Source organism: Ailuropoda melanoleuca, chromosome 2, assembly GCF_002007445.2.
Source record: "Ailuropoda melanoleuca isolate Jingjing chromosome 2, ASM200744v2, whole genome shotgun sequence".
NCBI classification, from domain to species: Eukaryota; Metazoa; Chordata; class Mammalia; order Carnivora; family Ursidae; genus Ailuropoda; species Ailuropoda melanoleuca.
In genome coordinates this window covers 56149174-56174056 of record NC_048219.1, presented here as the reverse complement: position 1 = coordinate 56174056, position 24883 = coordinate 56149174, and the positions used below count along the sequence as shown (strand labels likewise).

Sequence of the window (24883 nt, the reverse complement as noted above, 5' to 3'; positions counted from 1 at the left end):
GAGGGTAAGCAAATTACTTAGAATCCCAGTTCATGGGTCGTCCTTCTGGCTCTGCCACAAGTTCTCCCTGTGTGACCCTGTCTCCTGTACTCAGTCTCATCCTGAACAAAGTTGAATCAGCCTCACTAGGGAATGAGAGCTTCATTCCTTCCCATTGGAAGTTCCAGGTTGGACAGTTAAGGTGAAGGATTGTGTCTTGAACATGTGGATATGCAAACACCTGGGAAAAAGTAGCAAGCATTTAATTTTTAGAGCACCAGACATAAGGATAGTTCCCAAGTGGGTTGACTGTAGACTCTTGACCATTGTGACATTGTTCTTTCAATGGCTAGAGGTAATGGGAGACTTGTGCTTAGCTGAATATCTTCATGACTTTTTGAGGATAGAAAACCACAAAAGACTCCAACCTAATTCTGTTTCTCTTTGAGGAGGCATCAACTGAATATAACTATCAAATTGGATATCTAACAAATATCGTCCTCAAATATATACATGAAAATCCAATAGGAAAAAAAGGTGATGCTTTGGGGCACCTGGGTGGCTCAATCAGTTAACCATCTAATTCTTGATTTCAGTTCAGGTCGTGATCTGAGGGTCCTGAGATTGAATCCTGTGTCAGGCTCCAGACCCAGCTTAAGAGTTTCTCTCTCCCTCTGCCCCTCCCCTTCCCCACATGCTTGCGCTGGCGCGCCCCGTGCTCTCTCTCCTCTAAAAAAAAGGGGGGGTGAAGCTTCCAAAATCTCTCATTACTGTCCCTTTTGCAGAAAGAGTTTTTAAAGGACAATAGAAAAAAATAAAACAGCAGGCAGTTGAAAAGAGTCACAGATAAGCTTGAAACTCGAGCTTCTGGAGCACCGTCCGGCAATCCTCTTTATTGAGCAGCAGCTCATGAAAGATCTTGTCCCAAGCACAACGGACACTGAGATGAGTGAGAAAGTCTCTGCCCTCAAGGCCCCTCCGGCTTAACTGAAGAAACAGAACAGGACATTAAAAGATAAATACTGTCACAGTGTAACACAAATTGACTAGAAGGTGCAGGATTCTCCCAGGAGGGATAGGAGTTCCAAGGAGGGAGTGATCACAGGAGGTGGGAGTCCAAGTCCGAGTGGACCAGAATGAACAACAAGCCTGTCGTAGAAATGGAGTGGTGATTGCAAACAGGACAACTGGGGGAATATCTATTTTATAATCAATAGACAGTGGCTGGAACAAGGGCTGGAGGGGGGAGGTTTCCAGATACGAGTTGGGGCGGGTCCAAAGGCCAAGGAATGAGGGTTTTCTTGTCTGCAGGTTGTAGGGAGGAACTCAAAATTGTTTAGCAGGGATGTAAAAGCTGAAGGTGGTATTTAATGAAATAAATAAAGACGAACCAAATCTATCTGGCAGTATGCCTGTAATGATTTAACAGGCATAAAGATTAGGAATAATAAAAGTAGGTGCCATCACACAGTCCAGAAATAAAGAAGAGGAGAGTCTGGACTAGAGAAGCAGCCGTGAAAATAGAAAGGGCCGTGCAGAAGCTCAGTTCCATTTAGAGAAGGAACAGAACACTGCAACTGAGGGATTTGAGGGGCACAGGAGAAAAAAGGAGAGATCAGCACTTTGACGGATATTTATAGAACTCCTGAGCTGTACCGGGCCTTGTACTAGGTCCTAGGGGACAATGAGGAACAAAATGACTTCAGAAATGACTACCAGATGGGGTGACTTTGGTGGAATTTTTGAAAAAGAGTTCCAACTCTCCCTGTCACCATGAACTCAGTCCTCCCCATCTACACAGGAACAAACCATAGAAAATCAGTGGGCAAGAGTATGTTGTGGGATTTCACTGACCTAGATTCACATTTTGGGAACTGAGCTATACTCAGACATATTCAACTGACAGTGGCTCGGGTAGACATCCCATGTCTAAGCTTGTAAGACACTAACGGTGTTGGCTCCCATTTCAGTTTCCATTGGCAGCAGTCAGTGGCTCATCCAAATTTGGAGTCTCTGTCCTTTATTCTTTTCCGTTTATTTTTTTATCTTTATCTACTCACCCTAAAGCCATACCGAAAATCACTTAAACATTTACATGCCCTCCATCTCCAGTGGTGTCCTATTGTTTTTTGGCTGAATTGAGTTGGCAAAAGACTGCCCCTCCCNCCCCCCCCCCAAAAAAAAAAAAAAAAAAAACAGGACAATTATTGTGTCGTGGGCTGAAATTGTGCATCACAGCATGACCTATGTGACACTCTCGGCCATGCCAACACCAATACCCTTGATGCTGAAGGGATTAGGAAGTGTATCAGTTGAGCTAGAGGGAGGATGGTTGAGTTTTGGGTTACTGTTTCTCCATGGAAATCACATGGATTAAATGCCTTAGGTGTTGATGAGTATCCTATTGCATGGCTGAAGGTTAATAAAGCATATGGTAAACCATAGACACTAAATTAGAAGGAACACTTTAACCATGAAATAGTCTCCAGCCTCTAGGCAAACCATCCACACTATCTCATACAACACCAAAATTTGGACCATCCTTGGAAATAATGACATGCAAGAGAAACAAATTAAACTTGCCACCACCTTCCGGCAAAACCATTCCACTAGTGTTATTACCCTGCTATTAATAATCACTTACTGCGATGCCTGGGTGGCTCAGTTGGTTAAGCATCTGACTCTTGGATTTGGCTCAGGTCCTGATCTCATGGCTTGTGAGATCGAGCCCCACATCAGGCTCCATGCTCAGCGGGAATCTGCTTGGATATTCTCTCCCTCTGCTCCTTCCCCCTCTCACTCTCTCTCTCTCAAATAAAATAATCTTTTTTAAAAAAAAAAAATCACTATCTTTCCTTACTTTTATCTTTCAAAGTATCATATTAGTCCAGCAATCTTTAAGAATATTTCTAAATCTACTTTTTGTTGATGGTCACTGGATGCTGCAGTTGGGGTCCCTTGTTGCTTAAACACTATCTGTCTACAGATATAAACCAACAACAACAAAAAAAGAAGCTTTGCAGATATGTTACAACAGCCATTCCTTTTCATCTCTTTCTGAAGTGGGATTAAGTTCAAAGCTGTGACCACATATCCAGAGGTGACCCATCATATAGAGTTTCAACCCAAAAAAAAGCCAATTGGAAGCTAAATGAAAGGTGTTGAATCTATGCATTTTGTGCACATTTCCTCATCACTCATTTGTTTTTCCATCCACACTCTGGCAAGTGATAAGAGCTCAATATTGCCCAATATGCAACTGCTAGTTGTTGTAATATCAGTAGCAGGAATAATTCCTTTTAGGTGTAAAAATCATGTTAATTTATTTTGAGAAGTCTAAGCTAGAGATTTTCAACTTTTAGTGTACCCAAGAATCACATAAAGTGCACATTTGAAATGCACATCACCTTCCTCCGATTCAGCAGGAGGAATTCTGATTCAGCAAGGCTGGGATGGAGCCCAGGAACTGCTGCGTGATTTGGATGTAGGTAATCCATAGATCACAGTGTGAGAAGCACTGGCTCTGTCTGAAATTCACCAGATATCAGTTCCTACATTGGCATATGAAGGCAGGGGGAGAAAATTCATTCTAAAAGTAAATTGCTATGTCCTTGAACAGAAAATGCCACCAACTATCTTTCAGAATAATATCATACTGAGTAAAATAACTGGCACTTCAGAGGAATAGCTCTCATGTGAAAGAAAACAATGCAGAACTCCACTAGATTATTGAAATACAACTGCTTATGAAGAGCCCACTTTTTGTCTAAAATGCTGTGTCTTTTTAAGGGGAAATGCTTACAGAGTAAAAGATACAAATCATGTGTTCCGTCTGTCTCTATTGATAACACTTGCATGTTAAAAACAATGTATCTGAAGTGAGTTATTGCTCTAATTCTCATTAGGTGCATAGGCCATCAGACTTGAATAGAAAAGTCTACGTTTCTTCTGAGCTCTGAAGTCCTGCGGCTTGAAAATAAACATGATACTAAACTCATCAAATGGGGGGAGCACCTGGGTGACTCAGTCAATTAAGTGTCTGCTTTCAGCTCAGGTCATGATCTTGGGGGTCCTGGGATGGAGCCCCACATCGCAGCAGGAAGTCTGCTTCTCCCTCAGCCCCTCCCCCCCAACTCATGTGCACACGCGCTCTCTCTCTCTCAAATGAATAAATAAAATCTTAATTCTTCCAGTAGGAATAGAAGACGGAGGAGGGAAACCCAGATCTCTATTTGGGTAAGAAGTTTGGTCCCATCCTTGAGCTTGTTAGGGAGAATTTGAGAAGGGCCTCTGGAGAGCAACCAAAGCTGGTAAAGTCCAAGATTCGGTGGCCAGCGTTGATTACACAGAAGGGTATGGCACAAGTGTTGATAGGCAACTCCTCTTTGCTGTTCAGTAAAGGTTGAGCTCCAGTTGTGTCTTATAGGAAATTGCATTAGGAGACTTCAGGGGGATTTTAAGAGTTATTGAAATGCTGGAATGCAGTGCTAAAAATGATTCATTCCCTCAGCATTTAGCAGATATGTGTTGAGCGTCTACCACACGCCAAGCACTGCTGCAAAGTAGTGCACAAGGGGCCAGTGGTGTGACTGTGCCTCTCCGGAAGCTTTTAAATAAACTGTCCTTCTGGAATGACTCGGGTAGCTTGACTTAATTGGATTCAAACAGTATGTCAATTGCCGAAGGGATAAAAATATATATAATGGCAATGTAAATATATATATTACTTTCTGACTCAGTTGATGACTGCCAGCTAATTGTCATTCCCAACTTCGTATTCCACCCTTCCTTTTTATTAATTGAACCTTGCGTTTTAAATGAGCACGTTGCCACTTGGGAGAAAGTCTCCTTTGTGCTAGGTAGAACAATGAGACTAAGTATTGCCAATGAGAGAAAAGTAGAAGTGCTGGGTATGAAATCCAGGACCTGGACTGAAAGGGAGGAGATACACCTTTTTCCCCTTCCCGAATCTTGCTGCTTGAAAAAAGGGTGTGATGGTTGGAGCACCAGAGCTCTCATACCATGAGGACAGGGGTATGCTCTACCCCAGGTCTGGAAGTGCAAAAAGCTAGAAGGACCCTGGACTCATGATGACTGTCAAGTGACGACACTACACTATGACCTCAAAACTCCTCTCACGTGAAAGAGAAATAAACTTTTTTTAAAGTCATTTTGGGGGGCAGGTCATTTCTATTACAGCCAAATTTCATCTATTTTAGTCAAATTGAGATAAAGCCTGTTCGTCTGCCTTATGCATTAAGAGAAAACTCAATTCAAGCTGCCGGAACAAGGGAGATTTATTGGTCCATGTAGTTTTGAAGTAATGCAGACTTTACAGTGGGTTTGATTGATCTGCTCAATGATGCCATCCAAGAACCAGAATCTTCTGTGTCTCTTCTCCACCTAACCCAGATGCATTTCATCATACAGCTGGCTCCCATTCAGGGGGCACAGTGACTGCCAACAGCTTCTGACTACATGTTTGTACACCTATATTCAGGGAGGCAGGACGTTCATCTTCTCAGAAAAGTAAGGAACCTTCTTTCAGATATTGTCTATTCTTATTAGCCTGAATTGGTCATCTGCCCATCTTGGAAACACTGACTATAAGCAAGGGCTGACTTACACTGGAATTACCATTTCCTGATTGCATGGAGACGTGCCGGGGCATCACAGCGAACTCTCAGGGGCACCATGGCCTATTTTAACATTTCAAAGATAGCACAGATATAGCTGTCAGATAACACACACAATTCTACTGTTAGGTTGCTTGGATCTAAATACTTCATAAACAAAAGTGTTAGAGTTTGAGGGGAAACCTTTTTTGGGAAGCAAGGAGAGTAGTTGTATTTTGTTTGTCTATTTTGGTTGTGGTTTGGTTTGGTTGGCCTCAGGACACCATGAAAATATTACTGAGACACCATGGGTTCTACGAACCGAGAAAGGAACCTCTAGCCCAGAGTCAGGTAGAATTAACTTGCGCTGATTACGTGGACTACACAGAGCTGTGTAGATTTACAAATGAAAAGTGGGGTAGTAACTAAGAAAGCAGAGAGTAAATGTTGGGGGAGCAACCACAATGTTCACCAGACCCTCAGAAGAGCTAAACCCTGACTTGCTCTTAGGGACGGAATTGTCTTGGTTTAGGAAAATGCGATAGGTCTTTTAGGGTGAAAGGTGTGATCCTTGAAGGCTTGGGGTCAGCAGACAATACAGCAAAATAGAAAGCAAAAATGTCCTTTGTTAGAAGCACTAGGAACGGGGAGAAAGGGAGTGAGAAGAGGCCCCAGCCACAAGACAGGGTTGTCAACTCTTTGAAGAACACCAGCGTTCAGTAGTCGATTTTAAGTGTTCATGTAACTGCAATACTCCAACCTGCCAAAACTGAGAAAAATCTATTATCCTGTGTGAAAAGGGTTTTTTGAGGCAATCAAAGAAAGACTGAAGTCCCTGCCTACGTTGACATGGTTGAAAACGATAGTACTTGTAGAATAACTGTACCTCTGAATGGCTCTAATCCACCGGAAGCTAGGGCCAGAGATAACATGAGAATATAAGGTCCCCCCTTTCCCCTCTCCCACTCTATCCCCAAGACTGGTAGAAATTATTGGTAGAAATAATTACAGAATAGTGGTTCTCGATCCTGTCTACATATTAGAGTCACCTGGGGTTGGGGGGATGTTTAAAAAGAAATACTGATGCTTTGTCTTACTCCAGACCAAGTAAATAAAAATTCTCTATGGTTGGGACCCAGAAATCTGTACTTTTTAAAAAGTTCTCTGGATGATTTTAGTCTATAAGCATGGTTGAGGACCACTGACCTAGGATATTACATAAATCAAGGAACAGAGGTACAAGACATTCTTATTTAGATCTTGAAGAGAAGAGAGACCCCTCAAAGTGGAGGTGGAGGAGAGGGCAAGGGACGAGTTGACATTGTGCCTTCTTGTCCCACTTAAATTCTCTCCACCAACCTAAGACCAATAGAAAAGCCTGGACTGAGTCAGGAGAGCTAGGATCTAGTCCTCACTTTGCACCTCACTAACTTTGTATGCTTTTAGCTAAGTCAATTAATTTTTCATCTCTGAATCTCTGTAAAAGAGAAGTGGACTTGATAATTTCCAAATTCTTGCCTAGTTCTCAAACTTATGATCCTTAGTATTCTATAAAATGACATCACTTCCTCAGCTGCTCTGAGTACTTTATCAACATTCACTGTCTGACGCTAGCAAAGACCGCTCCAGAAGGAAACCAAGGTTTCTCCCCAACCCACACAAGAGTAGGCAAGGTGGGGATGGCTGTTTTCTTCATTGGCCATGGTTTGGTTGTAGTCATTTACAGGGTATTTCGGTTTCTGGGAAAAGATATATGGGGACAACAGCTGTTTTCTTAAACACTTATCCCTTTCTTTTCAGGGCTCTTGTTAATTCAGAGGAAGAATAGAAGAGTAAATAGTATTTGGAAATTTGATTTCTTTCTTTTTATGGTTGTTCTTCCTTCTCCTTCCCATAAATATCTGCTCTTCTGCTAAAATATAAATAAATTTGATGACTTTCTTCTAAAAACAGTGGTTTTCAACCAAAGGCAACTTTGCCTCCCAGGGGACATTTGGTAATGTCTGGAGATATTTTTGTTGCAGCATGGTGGGTGCGAGAGTGGACGCTCCTGGCACAGTACATAGAGACCAGGGCTGCTGCTAAGCCTCCTACAAGGCACAGGACAGCCCCCATAACAAAGGATGATCTAGCTCAAAATATCAATGGTGCTAAGGTTGAGAAACCTAGTCCTAAAATGTGAATGAGATTTGTCAGCCCCATTTCACAGTCATTTTAATTTCTGAGCATATCACGGTTAAGGTACTTAGCCTGATTAGGAGCGGCAGTGACTCCTGAATGTCAGGTAGCCCACGCCAGCAAGAGGGCTTTCAGGAGCCAGGAACTCAACAGCCATACAGTCCCGGTGTTCATTCGATTTTTGTATGACATTATTTGCAGGTATTGGAACTACTTAGTATACATGGACGAAAAGGAAATAAATGTGAGATGATCACATGTAATGGCCTCTAGCAATTTTCATTACCAGCCTTTGAGGGACGTAGGGTTGGGGCCTCTGAATTGCGATGTTCAGGGTCCTTTACTGACAAATTCAGTGGGGGTAAATGGATTTTGTTTTGAGTGTGTATGTTTTTTAAAAAGATCTGAGGAACTCACGTCAAACTTTTAATAGTGGCTACCATAGAGCAAGGGGGAAGAGAGAAGAGTAAGATGGGGTAGAGAGGGGAGAAAGAAAATTTCAATTTTTTAAAATCAGCTTTATTGAAATATAATTTCCATATAATAACATTTTATTTCCATACAATTCACACTTCAAATTTACAATTCAATGAGTTTTGACAAATGTATACAAGTTGTTTTTAAGTCCAATAGAACTTTAACTTTTCATAGTTGAATCTTTTACAAGAAGCTTATGTTTTATATTTTTGTTCATAATTAGTTTTTTTTGTTTATAATTATAACATGTTTTTTGAAGAATTGTTTGAAATTATACACTCCTACCTCACCTCATTTTGCAAAAGTGGCTTACAAAGATGCATGAAGGATAGCAAAATAACCAGAAATAAAAAGGTAAGATGACTTAAAAGGAAAACAGTGATTTAACGTGGAGCCGAAGGGTCCCTGGGTGGCTCTGTCAGTTAAGCATCTGACTCTTGATCTCAGCTCAATTCTTGTTCTCAGGGCCGTGAGTTCGAGCCCCACACTGGGCTCNCGGGAAAGGGGGCCTTTTTTAAAAAAAAAAAAAAAAAAAAAAAAAAAAAAGATTAAATTGGAGCCAAGTTTAACACAGACCATGGATTCTCATTTCATTCTTTACACATAGGACAATCAGACTTTAAGCTTCCAGTTAGTGTGAAAAGGGAAACCCTTTTCACCTTCTTCTGTGTGTTTGAGAGCTTTGATGAAATTAAGCTTCTGTTTAACAAACCCAATTTGCCACCCTTCCTTCCAAGAGTTCATGAGTTTCATAAACCATTGACGGTTAATCCCCAATTATTGTTTGCCCATGAGGAAGCAAAAGTTATACGAGCCAAGTTCCAAAGCTAAAGCTACCATGGCATTAACATGGAGGCTGTAGGGCTACTTAAAGTAACTTTCTATCAAGAGCCAGCTTATGCTAACATCCAGGAGCCACGTCTTATGGAACGATGAAGTCTCCTGTGTAGGGCAGTGGTTTGCTGGAGTCAGCTTCTACCAGCTTACAAAAGCTGATTGTTCAATTTTCAGGTATTTTGCGGCACCTGGGTGGCTCAGTTGATTAAGCGACTGCCTTCAGCTCAGGTCATGCTCCCGTGGGGATCGAGCCCCACGTCATGTTCCCTGTTCAGCAAAAATCAACAGAAGCATTCTGTTGTGAGAATCGGTTGGCAATATGAAATTTATATGCAAGAGAATCGACCATTTTATTATTATTTATAAATTATATGCTGCCCATCCTTCATATCAGTAAAATTTATAATAAATGTATGTGGGTATATTATGCATATATTTTTCCCTACATTTACCAGCACACTACTGCCTGGAGCTAAAAATCTCAGAGTACTGAACATACATTAAAGGTTTTTGTTTTTTTTTTTTAACCACCTAGGTTAAAATAATTGGCGGCTCCAGTGATGATTTTCTTCATCTTGTTCCAGGGGGGAAAAAAAGCCACTCTCTTTCATGAGGACAGATTCTCTAACCCTAAGGCAACCCTTTCGCAATGGCCAAGTAGACTGGGCAGAGGATTTTGAATGACTCTAAAGCAAAGCAAGCACAGTTATTGTAAAAGAAAATTTAAATGCATGACCTACTGATGAGCTGGCCAAGGAATATTTGCTCATATAGAAAATAAGCACTAATCCACCAGTGGTAGAGCCAGACTGAACAGGGCTGATCCTTGGCATCATTGCAAAGTGCGTGTGTTTGGCCATTTCTCCTCTCTCACTCGGGAGCCTGCTCCTCTGTTCTCTAGAAGCGATAATGCCTCTTTACCCACTGTCTTTTTCTATTCCGAAAGGCTTTGCTCTTCTTTCATCTACTTAACAGCTTTAAGAAAACCAATCCCTGTAGTTCAGTAGAGAACTCAGATGGCTTCAGGAGCCAGACCTTCTCCATCTAAAAGCATTTAAATGCAAACTTTTAAAAATATATGCACATCAGGCTCCTGGGTGGCTCAGTTGGTTGAGCATCTCCCTTCAGCTCAGGTCATGATCCCAGGGTCCTGGGATTGAGTCCCACACTGGGTTCGCTGCTCAGTGGGGACTCTGCTTCTCTCTCTCCCTCTATGCCTCCCCCCACCCGCTCACTCTCTCTCTGTGTCTCAAATAAATAAAATCTTTAAAAAAATAAAAAATAGGGGCACCTGGGTGGCACAGCGGTTAAGCGTCTGCCTTCAGCTCAGGCGTGATCCTGGCGTTATGGGATCGAGCCCCACATCAAGCTCCTCCGCTATGAGCCTGCTTCTTCCTCTCCCACTCCCCCTGCTTGTGTTCCCTCTCTCGCTGGCTGTCTCTATCTCTGTCGAATAAATAAATAAAATCTTTAAAAAAAATAAAAAAATAAAAAATAAGAATATATGCATGTCAAGTAAGTTGTATCTACAGGAAAAATCAACCCAAAGGCTGCAAGTTAGTGAGCTCAGAGTCTAGTCTTTGAAGGGATATTGGAGAGGTGGTAGTTTGGTGTGACAGGAAAAAGGTAGGCATTTGGAGGTTGATGTACCTGGACTTGAATCCTGGATTTACTGTGTTAACATGTGACCTTAGACAAATTACTGAATTTCTCTGAACCTTGGTTTTCTCATTTGTAAAAATGAATAATTGTGAGAAATGAACAGAATATAGCTCAGTAAATACTCCAGTTGTTTCTGGCTGTCAAATGATACAGGGAACCTAGAAGATCCCCAAGTCCCCAGTAACCAAGGGAATTAATTTTTGAAGGTGGGATTAGGGTGCAGGTATCTGGGGAAGCATAGCCAGGGCATGACTTCAATATCCAAGTAGGCAACAAGATATATCTTTATGAACAAGACTGTGGGAGACCTGTTTCTGCCACAGAGCTAATCTTAGAGAATGCATGGGCAGAGGTTAGAAGGGAGGTAGGATCCCAGATTTTGCATTTTGGAAGGGGTGCTTTGGTCTGAATTTCTTTTGCTCTACACCCCTGAAATTAGAAAATGAGAACTGTGACTCACCCAGAGAATCTCTCTTGTTCCTCCTGCCTAGGCCATGCTCCTTAGCCCTCCATAGAGCTCAGAGCGGCCCTCTAATGAGAGGGTAAGAGTTTTTCCCAGCCTTCCACAGTAACCATTGTTTGTGAGGATCCCTTCCAGAAATGGTTCATGTGCTTTGTGGTTGTAGTTTGAAGGACAGAAGGACAGAATTTCATCCCCATATTTAGGTGGGCCTTATGATCTGAACAAAAGCAGCAACTCCAAATATGAGAGAGAATTTGTGGAGGAAATGGCAGTTAGCTTTGAAGGGAATATTTGGCATTGAAAGCTGGCCCAGATTTAACTGAAAGGAACCATGTTACTTTGTTCTTAGGATCTGTTATAGCCCATCAATTCAGAGAGGATGTTTAACAGACAGCCTCTCTCAGATTCTGTTCATTTTGAGCTGATCCATGGAAATATCCATAAAAAAATGAAAACATAATAGTTCTAGAATGTTATCCATAGCTATATTGACTCAGCCTTAAAAGGACTGTCTGGGCTTAATGCCTAGTAAATGGTCAGCTCTCAATAAACTCTTGATGGACAGATAAATAAATGAATGAATGATTTTAGATATACAGTAGTAACAAAAAGTGTGCTTCAGAATTGCGTATCATATATCTCAATAGAATCTATAATCTGTCACTTTTAATATTGGCTGTTCTGATATGTTGATATGGGTACATATGTATATTTCATAATGATCAATTATGAGTGAGCCAAACATGCTCTGAATATTTCCTAACCATCTCTAAATACCTTCTATACACCCTTCAGTATTTGACCCATAAAAGTCCTAAACTGTTCTGTGAAACAACATAGCCCAAGAATTTTTTTTCAATAATTGATGTAATACAAAGAAACCATGAGTAACAAGTGGGAGAACGTAGCTGCCTTCCAGCCCTTTGAATGAGAAAATTCCCAGAAATGCTGGAAACTGCCGGAAATGCCTGGTTGTTAATGCAACTAGCCATGCAAATTCTCTTGGGCTGGAAGCCAGACGTTTCCCACTCTATTTTGTGACAGCTCCACTCTGGGGAGCAAGGCGGATTCCTCCAAACCAGCAGCTGTGTAACAGAGCACGATGATTCGGCCAACATGGTTCTCAGAGCCGTTTCCACTCTGCCGCGTGCCTTCTTCATTAAGGGAGTGCCTGTAATGGAAGTGAGGTTGACTTTCTTTTTACTGCTAGCATCTCCTTCGTGTGCTTGTCCTGCCTTAAATTATAGATTGTCATCTCCTGAAGGAAGAACCTGCAACTAAATTATCTTTGGGTGTCTTTCTCTTTCCCACCTCTCGCTGTCATGCCTAGCCCCAGGGTGGACCTCCACAGAGAACTGTTGGATTGAACCAAACACCAGTTGTGTCCAATCCCAATAATACTGTTTTACACAAAGTGGAATAATGCCTTTGAGAAGTGGCATAAGTCAGAAATGGCATTTAGAGCACGGACTTGACTTCTCAGATCTTTCTCTAAAGCCGTGTTGAACTCAGTGGGTATTATCCAGAGTCTAGGGCCTCTCAGGAATTTAGAGTGTCCATAAAGGGTTTAGGTGCTTTCTCCTTTCCATTCTGGCTTGGGGCACAGTGAGAAACAGGAAGTCGATCCCCTGGGGTTAAAAGAACACTTTACACAGAGCTCTGGAGCAATACACCACCTCCACCCTTTTTTAGGAAAAAATGCTGGCACATAGAACTGAACAGCCAACAGCCACATTCTCAAGATACTTGAAATGATGCTCATCTTTTAACAAAGGCTTCTGTGCATCCACAAAGAGCAAACAAAACCTGCCCACCCCCCCACTCACTGTGGCTGCATCTCTGTCCTCAGGAGCCTGAGCTCTTTGAGGCACAGCCTGGCCAGGCTGGCCCTGAGCACATCCTCACAGCACCAGTTCCAACAGCAGAGGAAAGATGTTAGAGATAGTCTTCTGAATCTTTTCCTGTGTGTTCCTCTCCAAATGGTGAGCACCCTGTCTTGTGTATAGCCGTGAATTTCCTGAGCCCAGCTATAAATAAATGGCAAGCTGTCTTATTCAGACAATAGCAACATATACGAGAAAGGAAAACAATCACTCTCACAGGAAAAGAGAAACCTGTTCTTTGTTCCAGAACACAGAGACTCGTTGTATTTAGAATAAGCACCCTTGGGGGCGCCTGGGTGGCACAACAGTTAAGCGTCTGCCTTCGGCTCAGGGCATGATCCCGGCGTTATGGGATCGAGCCCCACATCAGGCTCTTCTGCTATGAGCCTGCTTCTTCCTCTCCCACTCCCCCTGCTTGTGTTCCCTCTCTCGCTGGCTGTCTCTATCTCTGTCAAATAAATAAAAAATAAAATCTTTTTTAAAAAAAATTTAGAATAAGCACCCTTGGCTTTTTCAAGAAAAAAAAATGTATTTTTTGTTTATTATTTATAGTTACCACTTCCTAAGTTCTTTTCATTTAGAAAGACTACGCCTGACATAGCTTTTGTATTTTCTTCTTTCCACTGTTAAACAGAACCCCTCACTGCTCCAAATGGGGCCTGTTCTATTATTAAAAGTCATTTCCCTAGGCACATTTTTTAACCTGTCTTAAAATGATAACCATGGGGCCTTGATAAATTGATTGAAAAACTTCTCCTAAGGTGGCTTTGTTAAGACATTTATTTTAAGAGTAACTCTTGGTAGAATTTATCAGTGAATTACTTCATCTAGTCCCAGTGTTAAATTATTTCCCTGCCAAGGGTATTATAATTCCTTTCCTGGCAACAATGAAAAAAATGTAACTATCCTCAAACAATGCTAGGTTGGTACTAGCCCTGATGTCAGTAATTTTAAGAATACTCCCACCAGAAGCTATAAATTATAAATATAAGGTCCAGAAAAGAGAGAAATACCAATGACTGAGAAAAAGCAGTGATTACAATTTCAAATAAATGTCATTAGCTGAAGAACAAAGCAAACACAGAGGAACCAAAGAGGCAGAATTGTTCCCTCAAGGAGCTGGGGATGGGGGATGGGAGGGAGGGTGGAAAAAGGTGGCACCCAGGTAAGTAAAGCACCCCAAGAACGGAGATACAAAGTCTTCATTACTCAGAAGAAACTGGGCAGTTTCTGAAGTAGGCACAACCTTGGAGATTTTAATTTGTTCCCTCAATGATAAACAAGAAGTCAGCACTGATAACGCTCCTTGATAACACTTCCTCTGGAATGTACAACATTCCATGTTTCTGCTTCTTAGTCACTACCGGACATGCATGAGTCAGACTAAGATGTGGGGAAATTGCCAGGCTGCTCGTGGGACCATTGAAGGTAGAGTCAGGCCTGTAGGTGTGATCTTGCCTCCTTCTTTCTTTTTCAATTCAGCTTACAGTCGGAGTGATAGGTGATTTCTTTACCTTTGGATAAAGAATGTAGAGAATCATCTATAGACCATGAATTAAACTGGAAAACCAACTGGCATCTCTCTAGTGCTTATGAATGGTGGGCGCAACTAGTCTGAATGTGATGGACCAAAATATGCTGCCCACAATTATCCCGGTGGCTTAGAAAATTAGGTCAATGGAAATATTCAGTTTTCTAGATTTTGTTTTCTTCTTGTCTAAGCTTGACCAGGTAACTATGGCTGTACGTACCATGTTTTAAGGATCTTTGTCCTACTTAGTAAGCCCACTGAAGTCCTACTTAGTAATAAGCCTCTGGCCCCGGAAACTGTCTCCTGGTGGTCTGGAAGAAATCCTGAATTTCTCGGATAAACGCGATCTAATCCACATGAAGGATGACAGTCAGTTTTAACGGTAAATGAGCAGACTAGCCATCTTGGCCCACCTTCAATAACACATAATAAGTAGAGATTCAGACATAGTGCAATCCTATTCCCTGCACCCAGAAAGAAACATGCTGGCCAGACTGACCAAGAATGATTGCTGAAAAGTTTCATAAATCTTAACTTGCGTGTTGCGTTTAGAGACAGTTCCACTTACATCTTAAAGACATCCATCTGCTGATTGGGCTTCTGGACCATTTTACTAAATCACAAGTCACAAACTGACAGAGACATATGTATGTTCGGTTTGATGTGCACAAAGTTTTTTTTCTTTTCTTTCTTTGTTTTAATGCTTTCAGGTGCTGCAAACTGTCTAGTTTGCCCCAGGTCCACCACTCCATATTATGTTACATTCAGAATCATTTGGGTTAGGACCACAGAGTATAGCATAAGGAAAAAGCCAAACATTGGCCTCACTGATTTAGCCCCATTCACATTAATTAACGAATTGTATTTCTTTTTCTGGATGAAGACCATACCTTGTTTTTATATATGCAGTTGTTCACATATGTAGATTGTGAACATCTCAGTGTACTCTTGAGGTTCGCTATATCCTCTGAAAGGAGTGAAGAAGGGGTGCCTAGGTGTCTCAGTCAGTGAAGCATCTGCTTTTGGCTCAGGTCATGATCCCCAGGTCCTGGAATGGAGGCCCCACATCTGGCTCTCTTCTCAGCACAGAGCCTGCTTCTCCCTCTCCCTCTCCTTCTGCCCCTCCCCCCGCCCTTGGTCTCTCTTAAATAAATAAAATCTTTTTAAAAAAGAAGAAAAAGAAAGGAGTGAAGAAATGAATCAATTCATTGCAAGCATATTTTTATTATCTGCTAGGTGCCAAATGACTTGCAAGAAACAAAAAGGGAAGGGTGCACATTTATTACACACTTAATAAGTACTAGGAACTTGTACCAAGCACTTCACAGACATAATCTGTTTTGCTTCGTTTTTTAAAATAATCTTCAGGGGGGGCGCCTGGGTGGCACAGCGGTTAAGCGTCTGCCTTCAGCTCAGGGCGTGATCCCAGCGTTATGGGTTCGAGCCCCACATCAGGCTCCTCCACTGTGTGCCTGCTTCCTCCTCTCCCACTCCCCCTGCTTGTGTTCCCTCTCTCGCTGGCTGTCTCTATCTCTGTCGAATAAATAAATAAAATCTTTGAAAAAAAAAAAATCTTCAGGGGCACCTGGGTGGTTCAGTTGGTTAAATGTCTGACTCTTGAATTCGGCTCAGGTCTTGATCTCAGGGTCATGAGTTCAAGCCCCGCTTTGGGCTCCATGCTGGGTGTGGAGCCTACTTAAAAATTAAAATAAAATAAAATAAAATAAAAATCTTCAGAGTTATTCTAAGAGAAATAGGTATGACGTTGTCATCCCATTTTATATCTGAGGAAATTGAGGCTTGGAGAGCCTGCTTAAGGTCACACAATATATAGCAGAGCAAGGATTCAGACCTAGATCTTTCTGATTGCAGATAGAAACTTGACCCTTACTTGTCTGGTCATGCTGCCCTAAAATACTAGTAGCTTATTAAGGGCTTATTACTGTGTCTTATTATATACATTATTTTCATTTGGCTTTCATAATAAGTATATGAAAGACTATTATTATCCCAGTTTTATAGTGAGAAAACCAAGAAGTCAAAAGCAAAAAAAAAAAAAAAAAAAAAAAAAGCTTAAATTTACATAGCTAATAAAGGCTGGCCTGTGACTCAAACCAGGTCTTACTCCAGAGTTAATGGTCTAATGTGCCCCCTTCCACACAATGGAAGCTACTATTAATATGTTTTAAAAGCAGCCAAAAAGAAAGTCTGCATAAGATATATTGTTACAGCAATTCATAATAGAAGAGAGCTACTTGGATATGGATTTTTTTTTCTCATAGGCCTCTCCATAGTATTTCTGGATATTTATAAAATATTTATAAAGAGGGCTAAGTTGAATATGTTTTTCACTTTCTTAGAATAGCTACTCTTTAGGAATGTCTTTCACTTCTTAAGTGTCCACATATTCAAGTAGATCTAAGTTTTCTCCATCAAGGCTCTAAAGAAGAACCACCACTGTAGGCGATACCCTCTACAGGGCTATCCCTTTATTTAAAAAGTGCAAGACGGGTGTCCAGCCAAGTCCTGTAGCTACACCAAACTGTAGCATGTCGTGATAGGATTACATGTGGAAGAAGAGTTAATGGTACCACAAGAGAATAAATTATAAGTACCAAATGAGTGCAAAAAAGTCAATGTTGTGGTAGTTTATAGGAGCAAGATCTGCTGCAGCTCTGAAGGTCAAGAAAGAGGGCAAAGTAAGATGATTAACAAAGAAGGTTTTGAGTTGTCCGGATGTGGGTTTAAATCTACCCGTATGACTTTGAGCAAGTAAGTTATTTGATCCCTCTCAGTCCGGTTTGTTCGTCTGTAAAATGGGAATTTTGAGATTAAGTAATAAATTTTAAATGTTTCCCATGGTGCCCTGTCTCTTCTTATTGTATAATTGTTTGCCAGTCTCCTCCATTAGGCTGTAACCTTCTCAAAAACTGGATCTGTGTCCCGCTCATCTCTGCATCTCTCAGCCTTTGGTACACTGCTTAAGCACATCCCCATGCCGATGTTTCTTTCTGTGTGAAGGATATTCCATTATCAGATTACTCCTGCCCCCTCCCAGGTTTTGACATATTCCACACGAGGAGAAGTGAATGGTTTGCTTGACTGGTGAGTCAGGAAGAGCTTACTATATGCCACTTTCCATGTCTCTTTGGAATGAATTTTCTACAGGGAGTATGCAGTCTCTTGCACTCCTCCATACTGTGAATCTTACTGTCCGATGTTGCCACCACTGAGTGGGCAAGCCTACCTATTCCGAGGTCTGGTAATATGAAGCACATTTCCAGACAGATATTGAAGGGTAAAGGGAGGCCTAGTTGGAAAGGTAGATTCAAACCAGATGATGGAAAGATCTTGTTATGCCTTTATGGCATGACATTTCAGGAAATTCCTTAAAATATACAGATATTGATAAAGAATGAAAAGAGTCTACATGACTAAGCCCAAAATATATTTGGGTTTTTGTTTGTTTGTTTTTGGTGTTTGGATATTTTTGTAGTGAGGGAGGGGTGGTTGTTTTGTGGGTTTTTGTTTTGATTGTGTTGAGGAGATGAGGATAAGGTGTCAATTTTTTAAAATTTTGTAGAGTTCACTTCTGTGATTTTTTTAAAGTTATTATATACGAAGACATTAATAAATCCATCATTTGATGAATAGACCCGTTAAATCAGGTGGGGTTTTTTGTTTTTGTATTTTTAACCAAGTGTGGTCTGGGACCATCTGCCTCAGAATTACCTGGAACGCTTTGGAATACAGATTGCTATGCTTCACTTCAGATCTGCCAGATCAGAATCCCTGGGGGTGAAGCCTAAGAATATGAGTTTAACATTCCCCTCTAGGGATTTTTATGCTTATTGAGTTAAGGGCATCACCTGCCAACAGACAGGTTAATTAAATTTAAGTGTATCTACAAGAGGAATGTGTGTGTGTGTGTGTGTGTGTGTGTGTGTCTGTGTGTGTCTGTGTGTGTGTGTGTCTGTGTGATTGCTTAATCAGATTATTGACCAGAATGATTACCACTATGGGCCCTTTTTCCTGTAGACCAGGGCGGCCCTGCTTCCTCAGCCAAAGATGTCATCAAAACCCCCAGCTGGGCCTTTTGTATATGTGTCCCTTTCAGGTTTCACTGATAGATGTTATGAACAAAAACCAGAAAAATTATGGATAGTTTTAAAACCTTTTAAAATTATGGATAGTTTAAAAACACACACTTTCAAAAAAGCAATAAGAAGAACCCTTGCAGTTCTTCCAAAGAATCCTAGCTTCATGGAGTTTGCCTCTTGGGAGTCTAAATGACGAGAGGAAATAGGCAGGAACTTCACAGGAACATTCTTAGGCACCGTTGCAAGCTTAAACCCACACTCTGCCTTCCTTCTGTTTGAAAGTGTGGGGAAATGCTGTGCTTAAGCCTGCTTTGTTTCTCTTTATAGATCATGCAACAGATGAGTGACCACCGCTATGACAAACTCACTGTGCCTGATGACATGGCCGCAAACTGTATTTACCTAAATATCCCCAGCAAAGGCCACGTCTTGCTACACCGCACCCCAGAAGAATATCCAGAAAGTGCGAAGGTAAACAAACATCCTTCCTGGCTACTGCAGCTGAGCAGGCCTCTTTGTGACAGTCTTCCTGCCTGGGGATTTTTTTCATGATAGAGTGACAAATAACAGGGACTTCCTTTTCCTCTATACACATCAAATCATTATGAAAGCAGAAAGGCTAATATAATTTCAGGGCACAGGGAAGGTTAATTTAACTCAGTCTTCACATTGCTGTCACTGATCACGAATGCATGCACAGTAATTGAGGTGATCATGCCTGGTATTCAAAACTTTCAAACAAGTACTTAGATCTCCCAAGTCTGTGCTACAGCTCTGATCACACATATCTCCCCGCACTCAGATGCTCACTAAGCATAGAGCCCTACAGTTAGGCGGTCAACTGTGTCATTGTTTTCTGACAAATCTGAGTTGCCCTTCATCGGAAGGTCATTTGTTTTTTACAGCAGAGAAGTGTGAATGACCCAAAGAGGTGGGCGCTCAATGTCAGGGCTGCAAAAAGGGGGCTTTTGGCTGTGCATCTCAGGTAGGAAGGATCAAAAAGTACAAAAAAGATGATATACCTGCCATCAGGCACGTGTCGCTCTAAGAGCCTCTGCATTTGTGCGCCAACACGGGAATTGCCCCTAGATGCGGAATTCTTTCCTGGTCTAAGAAGATGTTCCTTATCTTTCTGGGCATTCTGCCAGTCTCTTCTGCACACGCAGACACAGCTGTGTTCATCCGCAGACCCTCCAAGTGTCCATTTCTGTTTTAGGCATTTCAGCATCTTCATCTCTGCCCAGAGGAATCAGATATGTACACTCAGCATTACAGAAGAACCTTTAACAGCCACTGATCTTTTTGTACATGTATCTAAAAAGCTATATCTTTAAAATTTTTAGAAAATATTCTGGACACCTTTCAGATATGTGATATTGTGTAATCACTAGGTTTTACCTTCTGAATCAGTCACCTTCTTAGCAGATAAAAAGAAAAGGGTGGGGAGATACATAGATGATTTCTCTGTGTCCATGGCTGAAAGTGTGAACCTGAGGAAAATAGAGGACCCCTGACCCCAGAATAGGGCTTAACCAACTCTCAGATGAATAGAGGGTCTCATACTTTATTGTGCATCAAGATTGTTAAAAATACAGGTTTCTAGAACCACACCCTAGAATTTGCAGTTTCAACAAGCACCCAGGTCACAGAACTCACTTGGAGAAACACAGCTCTGGACTGTTTGTGCTTCACCGACCACATTGATCATCTGATGACCAGATGGTGATTAACTGCTTTGGATTCAGCCCTGTGTCCATCCACAAGTAACGATCATAATATCCATGTTCACTGAGGCTTCCCCTGCGCCAGGTGCTGGGCCAAGCCCACTGTGTGCATTGTCTTCGTTATACCTCATAGCAGCCCTGTGAGGGCGCTCTTGTTACTCGAATGTTACTGAATAGTAATCTAAGGCTCAAGAGGGGATCTGGCACTTGGCTGAAGTCACAATTAGGTGGTGAGTTGACAGAACTGGGTTTGGAGCCCAGCTCTGGCTCCAGCACTCTTAATTAGACACTGTAGTGAATTTTAAGGAACAAAGTGCTTCCTAAGGAAGCACGCTAGATTGTTTTTTAGACCATGTGTTTCAGGTGATTTTGTATTTTTAAAAAATGTGCTTTGATCATCACAGAAAAATCTGTGGACTGTTAATTCAAAGTTTTGACACATGCTTTCTATTAGTGTCAAAAGATGCTATAAAATTCACACCTGTAATTTAAAAGCAGTTTGACCTGAAATACTTCATTTAAATTCTATTTTGTCAAGTTTTTCCAGTGGTGTTGGTAAGGAAAGAAACCTTAAAGTACAGTTGAGAGGGTTTTAAAGTGCGGTGAGGAAGGGTAATATTCAGACTGAAAACACTACCACTGGCTTTCATGTATCACTCAATCTCCCGGTGACAAACGGCAGAGTTGAAGTCATCTCTAGTAACGACCACATTTTTGACACATCTCTGGCTTTGAGGTTAAAGCATAGAACTAGTGGTTAACCAGTGCCGCTCACTCCATTGGTATGGCTGTGGGCACATGTGGTCTAGATTGCAGGCACATCTTGGGGTTCAATGGCTGAGAGGCTTAAACTCGCAAGCCCAGTGAATTCTCACACTAGGCGAGGAAGTTGGGCAGCGGGGGTAAGACAGAGGTGGGAACATAATCCTTCTGCTTTACCTTTCCTTGATTTCTGCTGCAGGTTTATGAAAAGCTGAAGGACCATATGCTGATCCCCGTGAGCCATTCTGAACTGGAAAAGGTGGACGGGCTGCTCACGTGCAGCTCGATTTTAATTAACAAGAAGGTAGACTCCTGAGTCGAAGTCCCCCCTTTGTAGCCGGCAATACTGCACTCACAAGGCCGATGACTGTACCGCTCCTGTCGTGTTCATTGACAATCTACTGTACCGCTGTGCTACTAACTCTGATTTACAAAAGTCTCCTTCTACGTTTGCTTCATTCTGCACCCTCCCCTTCCTCCCCTTGCGGTGGTACCTAAACTGTGGGTTTTGCTAAATGAATTAAGCAATCTAGAAAATATAGAGCTAATGAATTATTGAACTGTGATTAATAATAATAAAGAAACACTCTTTTTAGTGTTTGTATTATCAGCGTGAATATATATATGCTGTTTATTTGCCAATATATGCTGAAGAATGTCTTCTTGATCAGTCAGATAGGCCAGGGTTGGTTTTTTTTCCTTTCTGTATCTTTAATTATCTTTGGTTCCTGTGAAATTCCCTGGTCCTGGATTCTCCCCCTTTCCTTCTTTTTTTTTTCATCTGAACTCTGGAAATTTTGTTGCCAGTTACCTTTGTTACTTCTGTTACCTTGGGTAAAATCCACGGTCTTGCCTTCTGGATACCTTCTTGCAGGTCCCTCCTGTCTGCCACATTAGCCTCCCCTGGCCCATTGCTACATCTTCAGCCACCACCCTCACTCTCCCCAGGAAGGGCAAACGGGTCCCTCAGCAGAACTGTGACCAAAATCAGAATAGCTGTTTGGAGGGAGAGTTAACCATGCACAGGCATATCCTGATGGGGTTTGTCCCAGAGATCTAAATTCCAGAAGTAGGGCACCACACCTAGGAAGGTAAATTCAGCTCCAGAGGGTTACTAGGGATCGTAGATCGAGAAGCTTGGAAACACCCCATGGGTACATCTCAGAAAGTCTTTAAGTCACAGTCCATGAATTTTTGCTTCATTACTGACCATTTATAGACCTTGGGGAATAGTCTTATTTTTTCCTTCAGCTCATTTCTTTTCCCACCCCCACTCATCATGACTCACCCTACTTCCAGCCTTCTACCCCCCCTGCAATTATCCTGGTCTAGCAAAGTTACTTCTTTCAAAAGAGATGCTGCATCTAAAAATGATTGTTGATGGTCTAGTGAGAGCCAGACAGAGCATGTCCAGGAAGTGATCAGCTTGGTGCTTGAAACCGCAGACAATGGACAATTCCACTTTGAATTATCTATGAATGTACACTGTGAAATTCAATTAAAATTTCTTTCCTCTCTAGCTTTTAAATTACACAACCTGAGACTGATGCTGGTCTCTTACAAAGAACAATGCCGCAGTGAAGGGAGAGATCATTGTCTTTGACTTAAACCTGACAGAATCAGCCTTAGCAGGCCAGGGAAATGGTACTTTCTGAGGAATGGTGACTGATCCAGGCATGTTATCAAACTTCCTAGTCATCTCCACCTTTCCTGTATTGCCTGTAGCTTGTTGTTCAAGATTAACAATCAGGGAGATTAGGAAACATGACTTCAGGGTTTGCTCTGCTTACCTATGTGAGTCTGTCTTTTTTTTTTTTTTTAAGATTTATTTATTTGAGAGAGAGAGTGCATGGGTGTGGGTGGGGGAGGGGTAGAGAGAGAGCCTCAAGCAGACTCCCCGCTGAGCGTGGAGCCTGACGCAGAGCTTGATCTCATGACTCGGAGATCATGACCTGAGCCGAAAACAAGAATCAGACGCTTAACTGACTGAGCCACCCAGGAGCCCCTTACCTATGTATTTTTAACCAAACATTTCTCATGTTTGGTGACCAAGACAGAATTCCCTCCATTCATATCTCCCCTTAGCAAATGGAAGTGATAAACCTCTGAGAAAACCAAGACATCCTTAACCACTACCTATCTTTTTCATTTATTTGATGATTTTATGCCAGAATTTGAAGAAATTCCTTCTCCTCCTCTTTGCTTAACTTTAAATTCACTTCTGTGAAGATATCTTAGTTATAGTGTCCAATGAATGAACCATATATTGCTCACTGTCTTATTTAGAATTGTCTCATCGTGGGTGAACAATGTGTTTTTACCAGAGAGAAAATGAATGTTACCGACATGCTCAAGTTAATAAGGAAAAATTGTCCTCTGGCCCTGTGGTGGCAAAAGCAGAACTTCTCCCTGGGAGAGTCCAGCACCTCGGAAACAACTTCAGGAAAATTAGCCACGTTAGGCTTACTATTAAGGCTAAGTGGCATATAATTTCCAATATCTTTATTTCTATCATCCCAAATTGAAGAACTGCATTCTATTTAGTCAACTGCAAGTGAATAGATTTTTCTTTTGAACAATGTGTCCTACAGAAGGCTATTTTTCACTTTTCCTTTCCTTTGCTTCTTTCCCTCTTTGCTCCTCTGTCTCAAGAAATCACTTAGAATCTATGTGCCTCTTCCACAGAATTGTATTCTTTGCTATGTCACTGACTGGACTGTCTTCTTTGGACTCCCTATGTGATATGATGATGTGAAAACCCACATATCTGCAGCATAGTAGTAGTATTTTTTGATGTCCTCATCAGTGTAACATTATCTTTGCAGAGGAAAGATGACCCATTACATAGGTTCCCCTCCAGTCTATTGTGATTTATAAAGATAAATAACCTAACAGAAGCTTCTCTTTGACATTGTAAAGACATTAAGAATTGTATTAAAGTAAGGAAAGTTGAGTCCGAACTACTTGGTTAGTAAGATTCAGTCTAACAGGGGCAATATAGAGAAAGTACATTGTTTAGCATTATCTCTTCAACTATATGGATTGCTGTAGAAATCAGCAGGCAGATTTCTAATGTGTTCTGATTGCTCTTTAAGCTACTGTGAACAGATTACTAAGGCTATCTCTTCATCTCTAAGGGGGAAATAGTCTGTAGATGAATAATGTGACTTACATAGAGTTGCATGGTAGTCTTTGTGATTATTTACTCCTTAACGTTCTACAGAACTCAGATATGGTCTCAACATGGTGTTAGACTTGTGCATTTTGTTTTACTGACCATCACATTCCAACCAGTGTATGGTTATCCACTCTGTGTGCCAAAACCAGTCATGCCTCTCACGGCCTTTTAGACCAGAGAGATTCTCCACTGATTTTAGTCTCTTGCTGTCCTGATGCTACAAGTATACCAATCACGATGGAATAAAGTGTGAATTGTACTGTGACCAACAGCATGTGTCTCTTTTTTGCAACAGAAACTGCTGTAGTAAATGAAGTCACCATTGCTTTGCTGTCAGAGATGGGAAGTTTTCTCTGTTGTCCCGTAATTAGAAATACGATGCCTGTAAATCAAATGCCATCAAAAGCTTGGATTAAAATGATATCTGAAGTGATACTTCGTACTTTGGGCATTTAAAAAGCAGGCATGACACCCATGCAAGGCCAAGAGGTCTT

The 24883-nt window shown here is 41.5% G+C and overlaps 1 protein-coding gene across 1 annotated transcript in view; it reads left to right on the top strand.

Moving 5' to 3' along the window:
- DDAH1 (dimethylarginine dimethylaminohydrolase 1) overlaps positions 1 to 24654 on the top strand; it is a 140375-nt gene extending 115721 nt beyond the window's left edge. Inside the window, exons 5-6 of the mRNA XM_034653811.1 lie at positions 19053 to 19196; positions 21411 to 24654. Of these exons, the coding sequence (XP_034509702.1) occupies positions 19053 to 19196; positions 21411 to 21527 (261 nt within the window). The 3' untranslated portion in view covers positions 21528 to 24654. The remainder of the gene's footprint in view (positions 1 to 19052; positions 19197 to 21410) is intronic.
- The last annotated feature ends 229 nt before the right edge of the window (positions 24655 to 24883 follow it).